This window comes from Phyllobates terribilis, unplaced genomic scaffold (genome assembly GCF_046119375.1).
Source record: "Phyllobates terribilis strain yellow unplaced genomic scaffold, ASM4611937v1 Scaffold_7__3_contigs__length_470593459, whole genome shotgun sequence".
NCBI classification, from domain to species: domain Eukaryota; kingdom Metazoa; phylum Chordata; class Amphibia; order Anura; family Dendrobatidae; genus Phyllobates; species Phyllobates terribilis.
Genome location: NW_027362767.1, coordinates 226158932 through 226182588, shown reverse-complemented (window position 1 = coordinate 226182588; position 23657 = coordinate 226158932). Strand labels below are relative to the sequence as shown.

The 23657-nt window shown below is 44.2% G+C and overlaps 1 protein-coding gene across 1 annotated transcript in view; it reads right to left on the bottom strand.

The window, feature by feature from the left end:
- The window catches only part of LOC141155469 (kinesin-like protein KIF14), a 96064-nt gene that overhangs the window by 26437 nt on the left and 45970 nt on the right, over positions 1 to 23657 (bottom strand). Inside the window, exons 16-25 of the mRNA XM_073642335.1 lie at positions 12602 to 12749; positions 11035 to 11118; positions 10835 to 10955; positions 10133 to 10226; positions 8803 to 8938; positions 8559 to 8644; positions 7508 to 7557; positions 5951 to 6133; positions 3533 to 3708; positions 2895 to 3053 (exon numbers count right to left, since the gene is read on the bottom strand). Coding sequence (XP_073498436.1) covers positions 2895 to 3053; positions 3533 to 3708; positions 5951 to 6133; positions 7508 to 7557; positions 8559 to 8644; positions 8803 to 8938; positions 10133 to 10226; positions 10835 to 10955; positions 11035 to 11118; positions 12602 to 12749 — 1237 coding nt within the window. The remainder of the gene's footprint in view (positions 1 to 2894; positions 3054 to 3532; positions 3709 to 5950; positions 6134 to 7507; positions 7558 to 8558; positions 8645 to 8802; positions 8939 to 10132; positions 10227 to 10834; positions 10956 to 11034; positions 11119 to 12601; positions 12750 to 23657) is intronic.

The following is a 23657-nucleotide window of genomic DNA, read 5'->3' as shown; positions in this document are numbered from 1 at the left end:
AGGCTATAGTATGAGTAAACAGCTCTGCAGACTCAACCATCTGTTCTACCTCATACTCAGACGGGCAGCTGGAGATTTGGGAGCTGTGAGGAAGCAAGTGCGATTGGGGTGACACCTTTGAGGACTGGAGTATTTGTGATGTTGAAGTTGATGTGGAGGAGAGCCCACTTAAAGGAGCACTTGATATCCGTTGAAGCACCTGCTGTTTTTGTGCCTCATCTGGAATTTGTAGCGATTGGCGTGGCCGTAAGAAAGGGATCTTATCACATTGTCCGCTAAAAGAAGTAGACATTTTAGTTTGGCTGGAAGATGGTCTTTCTTCTGCAGATGTTACTGTTGCTTTAACACCTACCCCACGGACACAACCTTTTTTCTCCTTCCCAACACGCCTATTCCCCTTTCCACCAGCAGTAGGCCTTTTTCCACTCATTTTGGTGGTTAACTAATTAACAACTCTGGAGTTGTTTGCACAAAAAAACAATGGATGGGAACCGAGCAGAGCTGAGTGGCCAAACTGTGGTATTAGGCCAAAACTATTGGCTGGGTTAGATGCAGAAAAAAATTATATTCAATTTGCAACCTGCTGGAGGTCAGTATAGATGGACTAATAGAGAAAGTCCCACACACTGCTAGAAGGCCACATATTTTTTCAGAGCTAGATGCAGATAAAAATTATTTTTAATTTGCAACCTGATGGAGGTCAGTATAGATGGACTAATAGAGAAAGTCCCACACACTGCTAGAAGGCCAAATATTTTTTCAGAGCTAGATGCAGATAAAAATATATTCAGTTTGCAACCTGATGGAGGTCTGTATAGATGGATTAATAGAACAAGTCCCACACACAGCTAGAAGCCCAATATTTTTTCAGAGGTAGATGCAGAAAAAAATATATGCAGTTTGCAACCTGATGGAGGTCAGTATAGATGGACTAATACAACAAGTCCCACACACAGCTAGAAGCCCAATATTTTTTCAGAGCTAGATGCAGAAAAAAATTATATTCAATTTGCAACCTGATGGAGGTCAATATAGATGGACTAATAGAATGATGCTATGCCCAAAAGATTTTACTTCACTAGGTGCAGTAAAAAAATTGGTATTCTATACACAGGTGGTATATCTTGCAACACAGATAGGCTACTCCACTGACTAACACACTCTGCAATAGGCCAAAAAGGATTAGCTTTGCTAGATTCAGCCAAATGCTGTGAAAAAAACTTGCACAGCACTGGCACAGACCTGCCTGGCAAAAACTGATAGGAACTGATGTAACCTAGTCCTGAAAAGGACTGCAATTACAATTAGTCTTTACTCCCACAATCTATCTATTTAAGAGCACAGACCTGCCTGATAAAAGTCGTAGGAAATGCTGTAACCTAGTCCTTAAAAGGACTGCAATCACAACTATTCCCTACTCCCAAGCTATCTGTATATTTGTGCGAAAATTGGCTTGAAATTAACAAGGTATAGCGCACACAGCAACAGCGGTGCCGTCTAACATGCAGCTGCAGCAGTGAGAAAATGGTGGCGACGGGGAAAATGGCTTGGTCTTATAGGGCAAGGACATGTGACATATACTGCCAATGACACATGCCCTTGCTTGTGTGAAAAAAAGCACTTTGCTCCGTGTGTGCGCTGCTGATAGGCTGACAGATTGCACCTCCCCACTGCAAATGTGGGAAAGAGAAAAAAAAATGGAGATCTTCATTGTTCCTGCAGAGATCCATCCCCTGCCCCTCCACCCACCCCGCTGTACACTCAAACTGCGTATTAACATTAATTTTCATCATTACTGAGAAAAAATCCAGTTATGATTTTGGTGCACGAACAGTTATCGAACATAACCTCGAACAGCCGAATTTTTCTCAAATTGTTCGTGTTCGCCGAACGGCTCGAACACCGCCCAAAACAGCTTGAATTTGAGATTGGCGAACAGTTCGAGTAGAACAACGCTCATCTCTAGTTAGAAGTATTTTGTGCTGACTCCCTCTAGTGTATAGGGAGCTTGCCTATGATGCAATAGGGGTTTATGAGCCGTTTATATTGGACATTGGAGGTACAAAAAATTAATTATTTTAAGGATCTAATAAAGGTTATATTTTAAAAGTTTTTCCTCTTGGCTGATATATATCGTTAATACTGAGGTTTATAAGTGAATACTGCTGTAAGTTTAAGCAGTCTGTGGCTAAATATCCTAGTTCTTCAAGAGCTTAAGGATGACAGTCCAAAATTGGACAAGCCGAATCCTTATTTTCCATGGCATCATCTGTCGGGGAAAAGTTAAGAGGCGCCGATAAACAGACTGTTAGCTGGACACCTCAAGCCCTTTTCATATGACCAAAAAGGAACCCCTTTGGGGTCTCAAAGTTCATCACTGGTATGGGGCCTCCTCTGTGGGTATTCAGGATTGTGAGCTTAGCCTAAAAGTTTTCGTTTAAACTACATAAATATATTTTTGTACCGATTGCCAGTAACGATATGTTGATAATATTGGTGTATCTACCCTCACGGCTGAAAGCTAGATGACATTATCTTGCTTACAGAGTGCAGTTTAGTTGCTTCAACCACCAATTTTGCACCCAAAAAAAGAATAGACCTTTCCTTTACGCACATATTAAAAGCCAGACATGATCCAAACTTCAACAGTGAGCGCCATAGTTTAACTAAAACTACAATTATTCAAGACAGGAGCTGTTACTGTAATTTTTGAGGATTCCAATAGATCATTACAGCATCACCCTATAGAGGCGATAGCTGGGAAAGCCTTTTTGAAAATGGACATTGCACACCACCACACGCAAGTGACTTTTTATTCGGACCATAGGTTCTGATATGAAGGGTTGCAGAGACTTAAGTAACTTCCGTGATTTAACAGGGGTCTATTCCAGTACCTCCGCCTGCTCCAGGTCACATTTATCATCCAAACACTGACTGATGTTGGGTTGCCTGGTGATCGAGAGGCGACCAAGCAAACTGGCAATGACGGTGACAGATTGGATAATCTGTTTCTTGGATTTTTTCAGCATTGAGGTAATGTCACATTCATAGCCCTGAGTAAAGAAAAAAAGGATAGCTGCCATGAAACAAGACATCCGCAGGAGGCGGCCCGCCCTGCAACTTTATCTGCGGTGTTCAAAATACCAGGCTAACGTGTATTAATAAAATATTATGTGGCGGTGTCAGTACTTTATAGTTTAGTTTGGCGTGTGTATGTTAAAATATACGAGACTAAGTTTTCAAAAAGTTTTGCTTTTGTTCAAACAGTGAAAAAAGTTGTGTCATTACTGCAATCTCTAAAAAGGTGTTAAAACTAAACCTCGCCGTCTTTTTTTCTTATTCACAGCACGTGAAATTTATGAGCCGTTCTCTTAAAAAAAAAAAAATGTCCTTTTTGTTGGTTTTATTGCTGGCCATCACACAACTCCTTTCAGAGCCATGGACACCAAAAAAAAAAAAAAAACACTTTGCCCAGAGATGTGACTCAACGTTGTGTAGAAAACAAGGTAGGGGGTGGATGGAGGAGACCTACATGTAGGAGAAACGCCACACTGTCCCCCAGCTTCTTCACTTCGGCTATTAATTGCTGTTTGGGGTACACTGCCTGGGTGTCGGGAGCTTCATCAATCAGCCGGACAGAAACAGCCATCCGGTTGAAAGCAGAGGAGACCGATATCAGATGCCGCTGGGTGTTCACGTCACAGCGTTCTTCAATACAAGAAAAAAAGACAAAAACATTTGCATACTCCTTGATGGAAAACTGGCCACCACTGGGATGAAACAATAAGACATACAAGAGGGGATAAGGAGGGTGGAGGGGATTTTGAAAGTCACAAAAGCAGACGCTTTCATCAAAGGACAAGATCTCATTGCAATAAAATGTAATAACTTATTTTACTGCGCAAGCAAGGTACTGTTGTAAGGTCACCTCTACACTGAAACTGTCAATCCATTTAATAAATATTTTTAACAGCATTTTTTGCTTAGCTAGAAAACATTTCATACTTTAAACAAGGTTTCCAGCAAAAAAAAAAAAAAAAAAAAAAAAAAAAAAACAACCTTCAAGGTTGCGGGGGGTTTTTTTAGGCAAGGAAAATGTGTTTGACTAGGTCTCATCTACAATGATAAATCACTATCAGGGCTTGTGCAGACGACCGAATTATTGGTCTGAATGCAATTCGACAAAATATCAGATTGCACAGGACCAGTGTTATTTTACTGCACGAGGATGACATACGAGTGCAGTAAGATTCCAACGGCCTGACAGAATGGAGAAAGTGGAGACTTTCTCCATCTCCTCATCAGAGAGCGTGCCATCAGCATAATCGGCCGGATTATCTGGAATGAGAGAAAATACGCTGGTGGGACCCTAGTCTTGGGGTGCATGCACACAGGGCTTATTCATTGTAGATTAATTAACTTTAACTGCAAACATCACTATGGATTCACACTCTGCATTGTGAAGGGAGAAGGGCAAAAGTCGCAGAATAAATTGACATGCAGCAGTTTTTAGGCGTAAGGCTATGTGCCCACGATGCAGAAATGAAGCAGAAAATGTCTGCAGCGTTTCTGCATGTTCTTGGCAGTCAAAAACGCTTGCAGATTTTACAAGCATTTTTGCAGCATTTTTACATGCGGATTTGCCATGCGTTTTTTTTTAGTGCATTGGGACCTCAAATCCGCATGCAGAAACGCACAAATAGTGGACATGCTGCGGATTTTTGAGCGCATCAAAAACACTGGAAAAATCCGCAGCATGGGCATTGAAATTGCGGATTCTCATTGGGGACCATGGGGGGCGGATTACCAAGCGTTTCACAAGCGTTTACGCTGCGGAAATTCTGCAGCATATACGCTTGTAAAACGCTACGTGGGCACATACCCTAACGGCATTTTTAAGAGTCCATTTACACTAGTGGACCGACAGCCCCAAACAACCACCAATCAGTCGGTCGTTTAATAGTGCAGATGCACACTGAACAATCAGTAATAAATTATTCAGTGGGCATAGGCTGCCCTTGTTTTTGGCATCGGCAGCACAATTCTGGTTTACGCAGGATGATGCGCTGCCAAGAACCATGATCTTTTGGGCAAACCATCACCCGACGAAAGAGCATTTTGGACGTTTTTCAGGTGATCGGCAATCTGTTTAGACAGCACAATCATCATAAAAGGAGCGCTCCTAACGAGCAGAGATCATATAACGTAAATGCCTCTTTAGAAAAAGCAGTGTTTTCTGATCTTGGAAACAGTTCTCAACCACTAGATATCCAAGCCATCACCTAGAGAACAATGAGGTACGGCAGTAAAAAGTCAACTGCCAGATCCTCATCTCCCCCAACATCTAAAGACTGTAGAGAATTGGGAGGACCTACAGATTATAGAGATGATGCCACTGAAATTTGGGAGTCGCTATTTATCGAATGCTTATGGCCAGATTAGAGAGACTAATCTCTACTCAGTGGTAAAGTGACGGTCAGTGATAACTGTGGATGAAAAGGTGGCAAATTTTTGCTTTCAGCAGAACAGTCAGGGCTCAGACGTGGGAGAATGAAGAATTTTACTTGGGACATACAGCAACCAAATATCAGCACAAACATGAAGGATTTAGAAAAAACTGAAAAACACAAGTAGGTGACACTATTGTATTATCACTTTCTAATTAACACAGTGCCATCTACTATCTGTTTAACATGGACAATGCAACAGCTGCAGAAAGTACAATTAATGCAAATTTCTTGGAAGCCAAGGAGAAGAAGAGACAAGGACAATTGTGCCATTTACTTCTGCCATGCCTTGACACAGGATTGATCTGAAACATTAGCTCTCCACTATGCAGATATGGAAATGGGAATCCATGCGGCTCAGAATTTTATCATTTCCCTACATGCATCAACTGCACTCAGCAGCATTATTAGCTCTATGCCTACAGCATGCCTTTTTTGCTCACCGTGTGCTTCATTTGCTTGTACAACATCATTGCTCGATGTTAGGACTTGGTGAAGGTCAGTGAGCAGATGAAGAACCACGTCTTGAGAATGATTGTCCTTGCCCATTGTTTCAACCTCAGTGGTAACCAGTTGCTTGCAGACTGAAGAGAACATCGTACTGGGAACAAACGTATCAGTGTGCACTGCGAGACGTAAAAAAAGGTTTATATTTCTGCGCAAAATAACTAAGGTTCATGGATATTTATACTTCTAAGAAACACGTGAAAAAGAGCGGTCCTACAATTAAAAAAAAAAAAAAAAAAAAAAAAAACACAACTCCTGATCTTTCAGACCCTTGACACTGCATCTCATGTCTCTCCACCAGTTGCTTTGGGTTTACTTTTCCAACAGGGGAACATTAGTGGCTATCGACTTGCTGCTGAACCGATGTTCCACCCAAACTTGAAGAGACCGAGACTGTCTCCCAGCTCTCCCTTTCCAGTGGTGACATTCACAAGATGATGTTTTTTTTTAATCTCTAGCCATCACAGGGAGTAAATGGTTGCAGACATAAAACTACTCCTACTGTGCCCCCAGTATACTTCACAGCGGACGTCTTCTGCCAGTTTGCTCCAGTGTTTGCTGGGCCACCCTGAAGTCACCAGATCGAGCACTTACACTGAGAGCTTGTGACCATTACCTCTGACTTCCAGGCAGTCAGACGTTGTGGTCACAAGATGGCGCAACTGGACTGAAGCAGCAGTGCAGAGAAGAGCAGAAGGCAGCAACTATTAAGTATAAGACTAGGGTCAGGGAACATACATTAGTGATACCACTCGGGGGTGAAATAAAAAAAATGGCAGTGTGGTGCTTTAAATTTATCACTAGTGGTACGCTCTAGGCAAAAAAGTGTAGCTGGGGCAAAATATGGACCATCTTTTTCAGTTTGTACAATGCCAATCGTTTCATCTAGGAGATACTTGCTGCTAGAAGAGTCAGGTGGCTCCTTATCTGCAGTTCTCTATGACCAGAAACATGCAGGACTTCTACTACTAAGAAGTGCAGGCAAGACAAAGCCTTGACCAAAGTTATAAGAATTATCACCCGTCAATTAAGTATTCAGATTATATCAGGATAGGTCCCCCTCATCAATCGCCAGAATGAGTCATTTGTGTCCCTCATTCTCCCGGACCACAAGACTGTGGCCGGGAGACAATGAATGGAGTAACTAGCAGTTAGGGCACTGTAAAATCTGCAAGTTACAGGTTTCATGGATTTACAATATGATACAGATTTCTTCCAATTTAAGAAATCCAAATTATTAGATATCTAGAACAGATCTGGAAGGTTTTTCTGCAGCTTCTGAAGTCAACAGTGGAGCACTGAGCTTGGAGCTAAAGTCTCCTATGATCGGATTCATTAAATGCTTTTATATACGGTCAGGATAAAGCCGCAGAGTCCTGCCCTTCCCCAGCCCACACAATGATTGACAGTACAAACTCCTACAGAAAAAGATGCTTAGTGGGCGGGGAAGAGGGACCGTTCACATGTGAATACTGGAGGGGAACCCACATTACCTTTTCCGATTAGCAAGCCAGATGTTTGTCTTGAAAGTGAATTTCTTCCTCTGTTGTAAAATGAAAAAAAAAACAAAACACAAGTTTGTTCATCCAGAAATTTCCATTTTCATACCAGTGTGTGTCTGCAGATGTGGAATGAGCATTTATCAGGTTTTATTGCTATAAAGGGGAATTTAATGTATTGGGGTTTCTTGTTCAGCAGCTGATGTGAAGCCGCTGGAGCTGTAATCTCACCTTCACAGACTGTCCTCACTGTGCCCTCCATGCACTGCCCAAATCACTAGTAAATGGCCATCTGTGACAGGTGTATTGTGTCTGCAGTATCAGCGAGCCACAGCACACAAGCACAGCAAACAGTTACTAAAATAAAAAAATCTTTGCATCCAAATTATTGGATTAAAAACTAAAAGATGTGAGGGTTTTTTTTTTATCCTTCTATATAAAGTTTTTAGAGTATAAATTCCAACAAGCAGGGTCCTTTCAGGTTCTACAATAAGACTAAAATTGGCAGAATTCGCATGAAATTACTGCCTATAGAAAAGTGGATCAAAATGAATCAGCCCAGCCGTGAACAGCTTAAAAAACAATGCTGCCATCTGCAGGCTATAATGGGGTATTACAGCATATTTTAGTAACATACAGCTCATTACTCAGAATTACTATTAGTTGACTTCAAAAGTACTTCACTTATAGAAGTTTTATCTATGTGCAAGCATATGTGAGCGGCCATTTATCAGTATTTTGAACTTGTGTCTCTTCCCCGTATAGTATTAGAGCTTGATGGGGTTCTCGTGAAAATGATATTGATGACTTATCCGTTACCCTCATATCTTCAGCACCGGGTGGAGGGGTGGGCACCAACAACTTAAGGTCTGAGTATTTCAATAAAAGGCAGCAAACTGAATTTAAGACTTCGAGGTTTTTACATTTTAGAAACTTGGCGGGGTTGGTTTTTTTTTTTTTTTTTTTTTAGTAGGACCTGTTTGGGGACTATTTTTCTAAAATTAGAAAACCCCTCTGAATGCATGAAGGATTGCATTGCACTTGCCTTTTCGGAGATTGTTGATTCAGTTCTACCTCCCATGTATCAGCAGGGTCATAAAAGAGGTAATCACCACTACTATCCAAGAACCCCTGCAGATATAAGAGTACCATGATGTATGCGAGAATACTCCAAGCAGGCGCCTCCAACCCCCCAAGCAGGCGCCTCCAACCCCCAAGCAGGCGCCTCCAACCCCCAAGCAGGCGCCTCCAACCCCCAAGCAGGCGCCTCCAACCCCCAGCAAGCTTACATGGTACAGCTCTCTCATTCCTGCCAGTTTTTCTTCAAACTTTTCGAGGCTCCACAATGTAGATATACCCAAGTTTGTGTTGGAAACTTTGATGTACACAACCTTTTCTTCTCCATTCAGAGCAGGTGGATCATACCTGAAATATTAGAATCCAATGACATTCAGAAAATGAGACAATTTGATATTTTTCAGCATACTTTTGGGTGCCATTACACATTTGTGGTTGAGCCGTGGTAACCGCAGTCGACCTGCGATTGCAGTAGCTTTTTCGGAACTATCAGCACAGAATCACTGTTCAAACTAGGTTCCGCCGCTGGGTGCCTCACGGCAGGGCCAAACCTTTAACTACACCTTCCCACCTGCTGCTTTTCACTCAGTCTCCAATCCCCCCTCTTTGATTGACAGCTCTAGCTTCATAGGGCCAGAGAAGGGTGGAGATAGATGGAAAACACGTAGGTGGGAAGGCTCACCTAAATGATTTGGTCTGCCATGATGCACCGAATGGCTTAAACAGTTATTCTGTGCCAAAAGTCTCTTTAATGTTGCAAATACATGAGCAGCAGGGCAATATGAAGACCTTGTAGGTCAATCAAAATTCAATGTATTGTCTCTGATCTCTCGAAATCTAATCAACAGTCGCTCTGCTTAAGGTGGCTGTATTTTATTTTTTTTTATATACTTTTTTTTTTATCCTTACTTCTTGAAAGCCATGGCTATATTTATTCATCAATTCTGGATTAAGAAACAAGCTCACATGCCAGAGTTGGAATGTTCTATAGCACTATTTTAACATAGAAGTTCTTAAATTTTAAATAACTTTCTGCAGTAAATTGTTTTTAGCAATTCAAACATAACATGTTACCTTTATTCTGCGGGTTTGTAAAATCACAGCAATATGAAATTATTTTTTTTTTTTTATTATTGCTGGTTTTTCCATTTTTGGGTTAAAAAAAAAAAATAAAAATTAGGAAAAAGTTATTGATGTGTATTACCGTAAATTTTTATGGGGCGGAGAAGTGGTTGAGTTTTTTCAGGGCTTATTTCTTTATTGGTAACAATTTGGGGTATTTTTTTGTATTCATTACTCTGGTGAGGTGATAGATAGATATAATACAAATAGCTATAAACAGATATATTTTTTAGCACTTCGCCAAAGGAATGGAATAAATACATACATAAATTTTTTAATAGAATAAAATTAAATATTAAAAAAAAATTTATGAGTATAACTCCAACCCAAGCCCCAGACGTCAAGTCTAAAGACATCATCCCCTTAATTGTTTTTTTTTTTTTTTTTAAAAAACTTGTTTTTTAACAATGGAGATGTTACCTGGAGAATATGGTCTGTTTATTCAAACTTTTGCTGATCGTGTTTGCTTCTTGTAGAGTGATGGAAAGTTGCAGAGCGGTCCACTGTTCCTGTCCTGAACGAAGAAAAGAAAAAATAAAAAAAAGAGAAGAAGAAAAAAAGAGAAGAAGAAAAAAAGAGAAGAAGAAAAAAAGAGAAGAAGAAAAAAAAGAGAAGAAGAAAAAAAAGAGAAGAAGAAAAAAAAAGAGAAGAGGAAAAAAAAAGAGAAGAGAAGAAGAAAAAAAAGAGAAGAAGAAAAAAAGAGAAGAAAAAAAGAGAGAAGAAGAAAAAAAAGAATTCACAAAAAATATGGGAAACTCCTCCAAAAAGCCTTTGGCATACAAATCAATCTGAAAAATTCTCAGAAAAACAACCCTCAAAAAAATTACATGTTTTTCATAAAGTATCTTCTGCATTAAAATTTCGGTGGGATTGCCAGAGTTTAAAAGACGTCTTTTGCACTTACCCTTATAAAAAAATAAATAAATAAAAAAATAAAAAAAGTATTTGACAATGGTTTAATCTCAACCCTTTAAAGTTAAATCTATTACAATGGCCTAGATATTTCTTCACAAGTCAAGGAAGCATTATGTGCATCAAAACAGTCTCCATAAGCCGTTGCCAGGACCTATTCATGTTCCAGAAAAAAATAGTTGGAAAAACACAATAGCGGCTGCCACCTACTTTCAGCTGATATACTTTTTTTCACTCTGCACTGCATTTTTTCCATTTGCTTAGTCAGACTCTCTTTCTCTAGCTCCAAGACCTGTATGAATTTGCTCGACTTGACGCCCATATCACTGAACTGGAAGGGAAAAAAAAAAAATTCTAAAAAACAAACTAATTTGAAAGATTGAAATTATGCCACCCAAGAGAAATATTACCTGGCTGGAGGAGCATAATGGTGGAAGTTGACTCCTATAGCTGGAAGTCTTCTCCTTTTGGTTTCTTCGAGTCTGTTCTTCTTCCTGTAAAGTCATAAGACCATCTTTAGTGATTGCTGGGCACTTTATACTGCCATAGAGTGACTACCAAGACCGACTGAGTAACCCCATTGCCCACAACTAATAAATTGAGTTGGTAGGAGTTTGAAGGGAGTTTTACAATGTCAAGGCAAAAAATAAATAAATATCAAATTATTGCAATTATTCTTGTCAATTGACTGGCTTTAATTTATACTCCTTTGCACAAGAGAACTATGTAGAACAGATAATCACTTACATTTTGGTTGGATTTCCCCCCCAGACAACTACCGTAAATTTGTAATTACCAAAAGATCAGCCAGCAGACAGCTGATAATTCAGTATTTGGGTGTTTGTTTTTTTTCTCTTTTCTTTCCTACACAAGATGTGAGCTGGTGAGGAAGTTGGCCATAAGTACAGACAGCTGCCTATTTTCCGTATATGCCAATGATCGCCTAGTGTGTATGGTGATCTTATGCAAGGATGGTGGACTGTGCTGTTGCGTTCCTGACACCAATCTCTATTTGTAATGTGTATTAGGTCTAGGGTCTTTGTATATATTGTGACGTGGTTATGTACAGTGTGTAGTAGTATTATAAGTAATGTACAGTGTAGGATGTGATGTAAGGCATATTGTATAAGATAGGTAGAATAGGGATAGATAGTTGACCGTAGTTTAGGTAGTTACATTATGGTAAGATAGTTAATGTTTGTAACTAGCCCATAGGGGGTGGGGTTAGTGTTTGGGCAAGTGACTGCTTCGTATAGGGAGAGAAGTGATGAGTGAGTAGTGCTGCCAAAGGGGTGATCCATAGGAAGAAGAGACTTCATGCCAGGGATAGTGAGATCCTGAGGAAAAGTGACTAACTAGTCATTGTGGCCTTGCGGAGAAGGGTCCACGGATAGGACGCAGAGTCAAGAACCCCCAAGCTTGCAACACTGAAGGTAACGGGACTGAGTTTGTGGGATTAGTGGGGGTCACTAGCAGTAAATTCAGGGTGCCAGTAGTGGAAGAAATAGGACACTGAACCGCTGAGTGAGTAGAGCGACTTGTTGATCAGGACTGCGGTGTTTGGGCTGGGTTGTGGTGACGTAGAATGAAACTGTCTGCAAAGCCCTGGAGTAGAACTACAGTGTGAGAAATGCTATGCCGTAGATGAAACAACCATAAGACATTGTGCCCGTTATCCCTTGTATTTATCCTTTGCCAAGTTATCGTTCAATAAAGACTATTTTTGAACAACGGTCTCCTTTATTGAACTGTGGAAACCATAGTCCTGGCCAGCCCACACCACCGGCTATCTGCAGCTGCACAGGCGTAAGGGCCTCATAGCACAAGTCCACACACCCAGCCAGGATCCACAGTTTAATGAGGCACGCTGGGGCTTAAAAAGACAAGTAACTTTGCCGCGGCTATCGCCCTACGCTACACTTATACGGTCATGTTTGAAGAACCCACTTATCTTTAAGTATTTTTGGATTCACAAACCAGCTGTTTCTCTAGTTGTTTGATGTGACCTTCATAAAGCTTTTTCTGCTCAATCAGTTCCAACTGAGCCAGCGCCTTTGCCACTTGCAGTTCTTGCATCATTTCTGTCTGGGCCTGCAGCCTTGCATCTTCAATCTCATTTTCAATCCTGGAAAGTAAAATTCATTACGAGAAATTGGCCAAAAAATAAGCCACCCCAATTACTGAAATGAAGCTCTGCATAACTACTAAACAAACACCCTATACAGGGCAAGGTTTTTCATGCAATTTTAGAATAAAAAAAAAAATTTTTCGTTACTTACCGGTAACAGAATTTTACAGAGCCCATGACAGCACCACCTGAGAGAGGGTATTAGCCCATCAAGAACATGAAACCAAGTGAATAAAAGTGCAGTAACTCTCCTCAAAATAAGTTGGTTTTCAAAGCATGAGAGGGCCTCCAGACAAAGGTTTAATTGGTGATAGTTATTAATAAAACCATACACCAACCAGTGATAAAAGGGAGGGAATATATGGGTGCTGTCATGGGCTCTAAAATACCAATACCGGTAAGTAACTAAGATTTTTTCCCCCTTCTCCCATGAAAGCACCACCTGAGAGATTTCTATAGAACAAACACCTTAGGGAGGGATCACAGCTTGTAACTAGTGATGAGCGAGCACTAATGCTCGGGTGCTCGATGCTCGGGTCGAGCAAATTGGAATACTCGGGTGCTCGACCCAAGCAACGAGCCCAGTGCAAGTCTATGGGAAACTCGAGCATTTTTCAGACAGCTCCCCCCAGCGGTCTGGAGAGGGCCTAAAAATTGCCCAAATCGATGGGAACAGTGCTCAAATTACATGGGGACAGCATGGGGAAGACCCCTGGAAGCATCTGACTCCCAGATCGCTGCTGTCAACAACGTGGTCAGAGTATTACGCCACTTTTATGGACTCACAATAAAACATACAAAAATGAAACCAAAATGGATTTTCCTGGGAAATTAAGGAACATCCTTTCCAGGGTAATGACTTGTATACAAGGCAAAATAAACAAAAACAAAAATACTCCTCCACACCTTGGCCTATGTTCACACGTAGTGTTTTTAATGCGTTTTTTGCACTTTTGAATTGCTTTCAACCGAGACAAATTCATTCACCAGGAAATGTCATTTTAACATTTTACAACCTTATCTGGCCATGTGGTGTGTCACACAACAGACACATGCATATACTGCTGAAAAGACATGGGAACAGCATGGGGAAGACCCCTGGAAGCATCTGACTCCCAGGTCACTGCCTAAAAGTGTGCCCATCATAAGTGATCCTTGGCGCATGCGAAGATGCCTCCCGCCATGCACCTGTCATTGCAGACTTGCAACAATCACCATCCACGTCCTTGTCCCAGTGCAGGGTTCAGTTGTCCCTACCCCATTCCTTGGAATGCAAGCGCAAGTATGCAGCCAGCCACCCACCCACCCACAGGCTGCAATACTATACTGCCAAATTTTTGACAGCTGTTTGCACTTGAAATGTGGCCTTTTAGGCTCATGGAGGCGGAAGCTTTTCATAACCTCATGCCGGCGGTGGCAACATTACCCGTGCCCTCCCCAATGAACTTACTGGGAAGGACCACCTACCCACAAACACGTGGTCAAGTGAATGTGGCCAGGGACCGTACGGAGCCAGTCCACAGCTTTTTTTGCTGAGTTGTATTTCACCACAGTCATATTCTTTAGCTTGGTGAAAGGACTTGGGAAACCCATATCTACTCCAGCTGTGATTTCTCCCAGGATGTCCTAAAACTGCTTTCACTTGAAATGTGGCCTTTTAGGCTCATGGAGACGGAAGCTTTTCACAACCTCATGCTTCGTGTCCATACTCGGTCCCCAGCCGCCACTATTTCTCCCGGTGTTGTCTCCGCCTTCTACAAGCGCGGGTCCCTGAACATTACTGCTGGCACTTTTCTGTGGGAATCTGCTTGCCTCCTACCAGCCTGGAATATTTCCAGTAAACTATGGTACGACACTATGGTATTCGCACTGCCCCCAGTACCAGTAGCGAAGCCTTCCCAAATTTCCTTCTCAGGAATTTTATTTGGTAGACTAAGTGGCTGCCCAAATACATTAGTTTCTCACAAAGGAGCTGAAGTGGCAGTAGGTGCAAGTTTCTCCAGCCTGTTCGATATCAGAGGGTGACTAGCAGCACATTGGATCAGTGGTCAGCACTGAAGCCTTACAGCGCAGGGATCCTGGGTTCAAATCTCAGCAAGGACAACATCTGCAAGGATTTCGTATGTTCTCCCTGTGTTTGCGTGGGTTTCCACCTCAGTAAAAAAGCAGCCATAGAGTGTCCGGGAACCTTCCCACACACTTTTCTTAGCCAGGGCTGCTTCTCGGCAGGGTTGGACGGTCCCACCAGAGAATGCTCTGGTGTGCCCTGGCTTCTACATCAGGAGAGTTCATGATGGCGCTAACTTTGCAGCTGCTATGGGGCTCTTGAGCGGGGGAGAAAGGTGAGCCCTCAGAATCCAATCCTCTGGTGGGCTCAATGTTTTTCAATCTGAAACCGCTTCTCAGTGGGAGTTGTATTTCACCACAGCCATTTTCTTCAGCTCGGTGAAAGGACTGGCATAGAGGGAAACCGTATATACCCCAGCTGTCATTTCTCCGTCACCAGGTTCCACCCATTGTCACACACGACTATGCCTGGCTGTATGTTCAGCGGTGAGAGCCACAGATCAAGCTGCTGTGTTACAGCTTTCAACAACTCTGCAGCGCTGGGTGGTTTGTCACCTAAGCATTAAGCATGTTTTCTACAGCACAGCCTGTTGCCGCTTGGCCAAGGCAGTGATGCAGTGCTGTCAGATTGTGACTGATGTGGTCATTTCGGAGATGGAGGACGAGGTGCATGAGCTGAACAATGATTACATTGACTCTTTATACTAAAGAAAGATCCTGTTTTTTTTTGTTGTTTTTTTTAACGTTTAAGGCAAATGCATTCACCAGGAAATTTCATTTTAACATTTTACAACCTTATCTGGCAATGTGGTGTGTGACACAGACACATCCTGTTTCATTGATGATGGAGGGACTCTGAAAGACACACAGAGCAGGGCCACAGTAACGAGTATGTTCCCATGAGAAAGGAGAGAGTCTGCTATACAGTTATAGGGTATGCAGTGAGTACAACGGCTGACCAAATTTAGGAAAAACCCCAGAGCAGGGCCACAGTAATGAAAAATTCCCATTAGAAAGGAGAGAGTTTCCCCATAGTGTTGGCCTATGCAGGGAATGCAAGGGCTGCCAAAAATTTGGAGGCACTTCAATGCCCCTTGGAAGAGACGTGGAGGAGGGCCTCATAAAAAATGTTCCCATTAGAAAGGAGCGGGCCTCCTATACTTGTAATGCCCATGCATTAGGAGTATGGGCTGACAAACACTTACCCCTGGGGGGGTATACATGAACATACTGTATAAAAAATTTTTTTTACGGGCATCATAAACACCCTTTAAAAAAAAATTAGGTGGGTGTTGCATCACAGACCACGGTCACCTTGGTGATATGGTGGTGGAGGATGAGAAGGAGGAGGACAAGAGCAAATGGCCAAAATCAGGAAGCGTATACCCATGTGTGGGTGTGAAAAGGTGCATGGGAATACACCTCCCAAGAAAAGATACTGGATTTGAGTTTGTTACGCTGCTATCATTCGGTGGTGTTGAGAAGACTGGCCCAATCCAGCCCTTGTTCATTTTTATAAGAGTCAGCCAGTCAGAATTTTCAGTTGACATGCGGATGCGCCTATCGGCTATAATTCCACCAGCGGCACTAAAAACCTGCTTTGATAAAATGCTGGCGGCAGGGCAGGCCAGGACCTCCAAGGCATAGAGAGCCAGTTCATTCCACATATCCAGCTTGGATACTCAATAATTATAAGGCACAGAGTAATTACTGAGGACGTTGGTACGGTCGGCAAGGTACTCCCTCAGCATCTTCCCAAACTTTGCACTCCTTGTGAGAGTACCCCGCGCCTCAGGGCCTGTGCGATGGGAAGGTCTGAGAAAACTCTCCCAGAACTTTGACAGTGTTCCTCTGCCTCTGCTGGATTGAAGTTGTACAGGCGAGAAAGACACAACTTCAATTGTCAAACTAAGTGTGCCCTTTGCCGCCAGCGTTTTCAGATGGGAATTTTTTTAATAGTTCCGCAACAAGGGCCTTCTGGTACAGCCCCATTTTTGTAGACCTGTCCGCCTCAGGAATAAGAGATATAAAGTTCTCCTTGTAGTGTGGGTCTAGAAGTGTCACCAACCAGTAATGACTGTCACCCAAAATTTTGAGAACGCGAGGGTCATGGGAAAGGCACCGTAACAAACTCAGCCATGCATGCCAGACTGCTAACAGGTAACACTTGTGTCCTCACCAAGGAGTATGACAGACTATGCTCTCCTCCTCCTCCTCCATCCTCTGGCCATCCGCTCTGAACAGACGGTATGAAAGCAGGTAGTACCGTCTATAGTGCATGAAACTAGCTCCTGTCCTTCCTCCTCCACCTCTTCCTCATTGTCACCCAATCCACATTTGGATGAGAGGAGGCTTCGGTGTGTAATCACCCTGTATGGTTCCTTGCTCCATCTCATCGTGCTCCACCTGCAATGCATCCTCTTTGATTGTGAGCAGAGAGAGTTTCAGAAGACAGAAGCGGGATGGTGACGCTAATTATGGAGTCATCGCCTTTCACCATCTTGGTGGAGTCCTCAAAGTTTTGGAGAATGGTACAGATGTCTGACATCCATGTCCACTCCTGAGGTCTTATGTGTGGAGTCTGAACTGAATACCGACGGCCTTTTTGATGCTGGTACTCCACAACGGCCCTCTTCTGCTCTCAAATCCTTCCCAACATCTGCTGTGTAGAGTTCCAACATGTGGGGACATCACACACCAGTCTGAGCTGGAAGCTGCAAATGCTGCTGAAACACTGCCAGGGCGGCCGAATCTGTAGCTGACTTTCTAAAATGGGCACACAGGCGGCTTACTTTAACAAGCAGATCCGGCAGCTCCGGGTAGGATTTGAGAAACCGCTGAACCACGAGGTTAAGCACATGGGCCAGGCATGGTACGTGTATGAGCTCGCCTCGCCTCAGAACCGCCACCAGGGTCCGGCCATTGTCACACACGACCATGCCTTTCTGTAGGTTCAGCGATGTGAGCTACAGATCTGCCTGCTCTTTCAGAGCTGTCCACAACTCCTCAGCATTGTGCGGTTTGTCACTTAAGCATATTAGCTTCAGCACAGCCTGTTGCCGCTTGGCCGAGGCAGTGCAGCATTGCTTCAAGCTTGTGACTGATGTGGTCATTTCGGAGATGGAGGCTGAGGAGGATGAGGTGCAGGAGCTGTAGACCGTGCGGGCAACCCTGATTGACCTAGGGCCCGCAATCCTTGGCGCAAGGGAGGACGTGTTCCATCCCAAGGTCCAACTGGGTCCTGGCTTCCACTATGTTAACCCAGTGTGCTGTCAGCGAGATGTACCGTCCCTGCCCACAAGCACGTGTCTGTGGTTAGGTGGACTTTTCCAGTAACTGCGTTGTTGAGGGCACGGCTAATGTTTTGGGACACGTGCTTGTGTAATGCAGGGACGGCACACTGGGAGAAATAGTGGCAGCTGGGGACCAAGTACCGAGGGACGGCCGCCGCCATCAGGTTGCAGAATGCTTCCATCTCCACGAGCCCAAAAAGCAACATTTCGAGCGCAAGCAGTTGTGAAATGTGTGAATTTAGTAGTGTGGCCTGTGGGGCGCTGGCTGCATATTTTTGCGCTTGCGTTCCAAGGACTGGGGTATGGACAACTGAACGCTGCGCTGGGACAAGGACATGGATGTGCTTCCTGATGCTGCTACTTGAGAGTGTGCAAAGACAGGTGCAGGGCAGGAGGCATCTTCGCATGCACCATGGACAGGGGATTGGCTTGCATGCACAACAGCGGAAGAAGCAATGGTGCCACCTGCAGACACTGTTCCTGGACCCTGGGGTTCGGCCCACAAAGTCGGGTGCTTTGCTGCCATGTGCCTGATCATGCTGGTGATGGTCAGGCTGGTCGTTTTGCCACCCCTGCTGATGCTGGCCTGGCAGGTGGTGCAAATGGCCTTTTTGGGGTTATCAGCAGAGTCTTTAAGAAACAACCAGACTCGGGAAGACCTAACAGTTGTACTGGCAACTTCCTTCGTGTTGGTGTTACGGGGAACAGTTGCCTGCCTTCTGTCTGCAGCCACCACACTGCTTCTTCCTGCCTGTTGGAGTGCTCTGCCTCCCACCCCCTGTGTGCCGCTGTCCTCGCTCTGCATGTCCTCCTGCCAGGTTGGGTCAGTTACTATATCATCCACCACCTAGTCTTCCACTTCCGCACCCTGGTCCTCCTCCTGACTTTTTGGCAATTGTGTCATCATCGTCCACCTCTTGAGACACTTTCCTACAGTCGCCTTCGTGTGACCGTGGCTGTTCAAATATTTGGGCATCGTTACACGCGATCTCCTCTTGCCCCGCTTCAAGTGGACCGGGCTAGAGGCCCGAATCTATAAATGTTAAAGTGAACAGCTCTTCAGAGTGTCCAAGTGTGGGATCAGTTGTCTCTGGGCACTCGGCATGGTGGGAGGAAGGAGGATCAGGGTGAGGAATATGCGGTCCAGACTCACGGCTACTGAGATTTGACCATGTGGAAGACAGGGTGGTGGTGGTGGCTAAGTGACTGGAAGCATTATCCGCTATCCAACCAACAACCTTTTGACACTGCTCTGGGTTAAATGGTGGTGTGCTGCAGTCCCCTAGGAATTGGGACAGGAAGGTCAGGCGAGAAGATGTGGGTGTTTGTTGTGGCACAATTTCAGCTTGCCCACGGCCTTGTCCTCGGCTTCTGCATGCACCATTACCATCACGTCCAGTTCTCCGTCCCTTGCCACGTGCCTTGCCCATTTTAAATGGAGGACAGTATCTTCCACACTCACTACAAATGACTGAGTTTGGAGCGAACTTATATGTGATCCGTGTGACGGAGAAAACACAGTTTTAAATAGCTGGATTTCTAGCGCTGTAATATGGAAAGGACCTGGCTGTATTCTGCAGTGTCAACAAGCAAATGGCGCAGAAAAAAAAGGTGTTCTCTGGATTGCTTTTTAAGCAAATAACGAAGATTAAGATCCAAAGAAAAGTATTCCTGGCCCCTGAGACCTGGGCCTTTGTATAGAAATATCTAAGAGCAGCAGAAGGCAAAATTGGAATGGAGCCTCTTGTGCTATATGCACTGCAGTCTGCTATATACCCTGCCTGCCTGATATCTCTGTAGATGGATTAGTTAGTCCTCAAAAGGACTCTCTGTTGAGATGGTTATGTGTAATGTACGGTTTTTCTCCCTACACTACCTAATACACAAGCAAATCTCTCCCTGACGCAGAAGCACCTCTCCCTACACTGTCTGATTCCGGAGTGACTGACGAGCACAGCGGCGCCAGGTCTGATTTAGACCTGATGACGCTGTGCAGCCAGCCAATCACTGTAATGCCACAACCACCATGGCTGCGGCATTACAATGAGTGGCAGGCAATCCCTGCATGCTGATTGGCGCTCTTTAGAGAGCCAAACATGCAGGGATGGGACTCGAGCTCCCGCCGAGCAACCCCGGAAATACTCGGTGAGCGCTGAGCATCTTGAGCAGTGAGATTGTGGCGCCCCTGAGGATTCAGTTGCCACAGAGGTACTGCACCTCACCCAGAGGTGTGGCATCTCCTTCTCTCAGGTAAGGAGGGAGTGCTGCCCGGAACCCGAACACCGACATTCAACACTACACTGCTCCAAGCCAGCTGGAAGGGCAAGACGCAATGTGTTTCCTAGAGAGGAACATCAGAAAGCGGGGTTCTGTTAGGTGCTTTTAACCTACCTGAGGAAGAGCTGAAACCCCGGTCTGGTGAACGCAGCGCGACGTGGGAGGCTGGCACCCACGCAGTGCATCAGTGGAACGTACATGAGAACTGAGTAAAGACTCGGATGACTGCACCGCACTGCCTCCGTCCATTATTTCAGCTGCGCTATCACTCCGCCTGCACTACAAGTCCCAGCATCACCACCCATCAAACTCCACACTGCCCCGGGGGCCCGCTCTGCCTGTGGGGAGCAGAAACACCCCAGCTGCCATCCCATCACCCCCTGGAGGTCTGCAACAGCGCTGGTAAACCTTAACAGGTACCACAGGTGGCGTCACGAACTATTTATTTTATTTTTCCCATCCAAATTACAACCCCCTTTTTGGTTGACCGCCCTGGGCCACGGACCGGGCCAGCCACTGTGACATATCCCCCACCAGCATCCATAGGCCCAGCTGCCGAGTACCCCACAGCCCTGGGGGCGCGTCAAGATGCTCGGGCAAGCACCGAGCACGCTCGCTCATCACTACTTGTAACACCTTTCTCCTAAAGGATAGATCAGCAGAGTAAGACAGATAAAGTCTGTAATGTTTATAGAAGGTAGAAGGAGAGGACTGTGTCCCTGCCTTACATATCCTGTCAAAAGACACTTGCGCCTTCTTAGTCCAGGAGGTTGCCACAGCCCTGGTGGAATGAGCCTTCAAGTTCTCTGCAACGGACATTACTGGAAGAGAAGGATAAGCTAATGGCATCCCTGAGCAATCTAGCTATGGTACCCCACGTTACTTTGTTCATGTCCTTCCAAGGAGTTAGTAAGGGCCTCAAAGCTTAATTTTTCCTCCATTGCTTTGTTACAGCTAAATCTTCTGCCAAGACCTGTCTAACATCTAGGGTGTGAAGTTTCTGCTCCTCTGAATTCTTAGGAGTACTAAAAAAAAAAAAAAAAGAAGAAGAAGGGGAGAACGATTTCTTGGCTTCTATGGAATTTGGAGGCCACTCTTGGGAAACCAAATTATTTTAAAGACCAGACCCAGCCTATCTTCAGTGACCTGTGTAAACAGGTGGTTAACTAATCGCACATGTATGTCGCCGATTCTGCGGGCTCAAGTCCGAGCCACCAAAATCAGTTTTTAAAAAGAGTGTCCAGACCATTCATTCTTTTATAGGCTCAAGGGGAGGCATTCTTGGGGCAGGTATCGCTCTGGATCTGTCACATGCCTTGAGGAATCTAATTATCCACCTATCTGCCGCCAAATTATAATTATATAAGACCCCTAGGGCCAACACCAGCACCTTAAGAGTGCTGGTAGCCAATCCCATTTCCATATCCTTCTGGAGAAATTCTAATTCTAGTCAGTCATACTCTGCCTTAAAGCAGAGAACCAGTGAAGTTTGGGAGAAGCCTTTTTGGATCAACAAGGACCTTTCAAAACTCCAGGCCGTCAAATGCAGGCCCGACCTCTTGGGATGGAAAACTGGACCCGGACTGAGGAGATCCAGAACATCTAGGATGACCCATGGATCTGATTCAGACATCATCCTTATCCAAGCAAACCACTATCTCTTGGGCCAGAATGGAGCAATCAGAATGATTCTTGCTTGCTCCTCTCGGACATTCCTCAACATTAATGGGGGTGATGGTGTAGGCCAGGTGGAAGTCCCAGGGAATCCGAAGCGCATCCACTGCATAGGGTTTCTCTCTTGGATTCCGAGAGCAGAAGTTTTTTTGTTTTCCCGTTTTACCTGTTTGCCAACAGGTCTATCTTTGGCTGCCCCACCATGATCCACAATCTGCTGGAATACCGCCAGACTTCGGTCCCATTCTCCTTGTCTCAAATGTGTTTAGACTCAGGATGTCTGCTTCTTAGTTTTCCGTCCCCTTTTGTGTGTGTAAAGCTGAGTGTTAACTGATGTTGTTCTGCAAACAGAAGGATTTAGTCTGTCACCAACATCAGTGGGCGAGATCTTGTGCTCCCTTGATGGTTGATGTAGGCAACTGTAGTTATGTTGTCCAACATGATGCAAACATGACATTATTGCAGGAGGCAAAGTAGCTTTATCACCACATTTTTAGTGCCAACAACTTTATTTGAAGAATACTCTGCCTAGTCCAAGGAGGAGTCTGGTCGAACACCATCTCTCAGATGTGCTCCCCATCCATCCGAGCGTGCCTCAGTCATAATTATATCCCTGATCTGATGAGACCAAGGGACTCCCTGTGACAGGTTCTTTAATTTCAACCACCACGTGATGGAATTGATAGTCACTGGGGAAAGTGTTCTTTCCTTCTAAACAGACCTTGAGTCTTTTCTCTGCTTCTAGAATGTCCTGTTGAAAATGTCTGGAGTGTATCTGAGCCCACTGGACTGCTGGAATACAGGAAGTCATTGTCCCTAGTAGGGACATTGCCTTTCTTCGGTTCATCAAAACTGGTTTTGTGACTGCTGCTGAGACTAAGGTCACAACTTTGTCCTCCTTTCCTTCCGGTAGAAGAAAAGTCTGCTCTTTTGAGTTTAAGATAAGCCCTAAGAAAGACTGAACTCTGTCGCTCCAGTCTTGATTTCTTCATTCATCATCCTTACTTGGTCAGACTGGTTCTGAGTCTGACATCTGTCTTCTGACTTGAAAATTGCAGTACTCTACTGACCTGCCTACCACCAAAAAATCGTCGAAGTACAGGATTACTAGGGTATCCTGTTCCCGAAGATGCGCTGCGACTTCCTGAATGATTTTTGTAAATATCCTTGGGGCCATAAATGGGCCAAAGGGTAGGGCTCTGTACTGAAAATGCCTGATTTGCATAATATATATATAGCCACTCAGGAATCGTTCATCTTTCACATGGATTGGGATGTGGTAATACGAGTAATAAGAGTCCTTCAAGTCCAGCACACAAATCCTGGAAACAGCATTTTTAAGGCAGATGATTTTATGGAATCCATCTGGAAGATCCTGTAAACCAGAAATTTGTTCAGCCCCTTCCGGTTGACCATGGTCCTGAGGGAGCCATCTGTGGGGGTTTTTTTATTTTTATTTTTTTTAGGAATAGAGGAGAATAGAATCCCTTCCTCCTTCACTGGTACCTCCGTTAGAACTTGTTTAGCCTTAATACCACCATTTCCAGGCCTACTTGTCCCCTCAAACCTCTGGGAGATGTCATCCTGAAGGTTT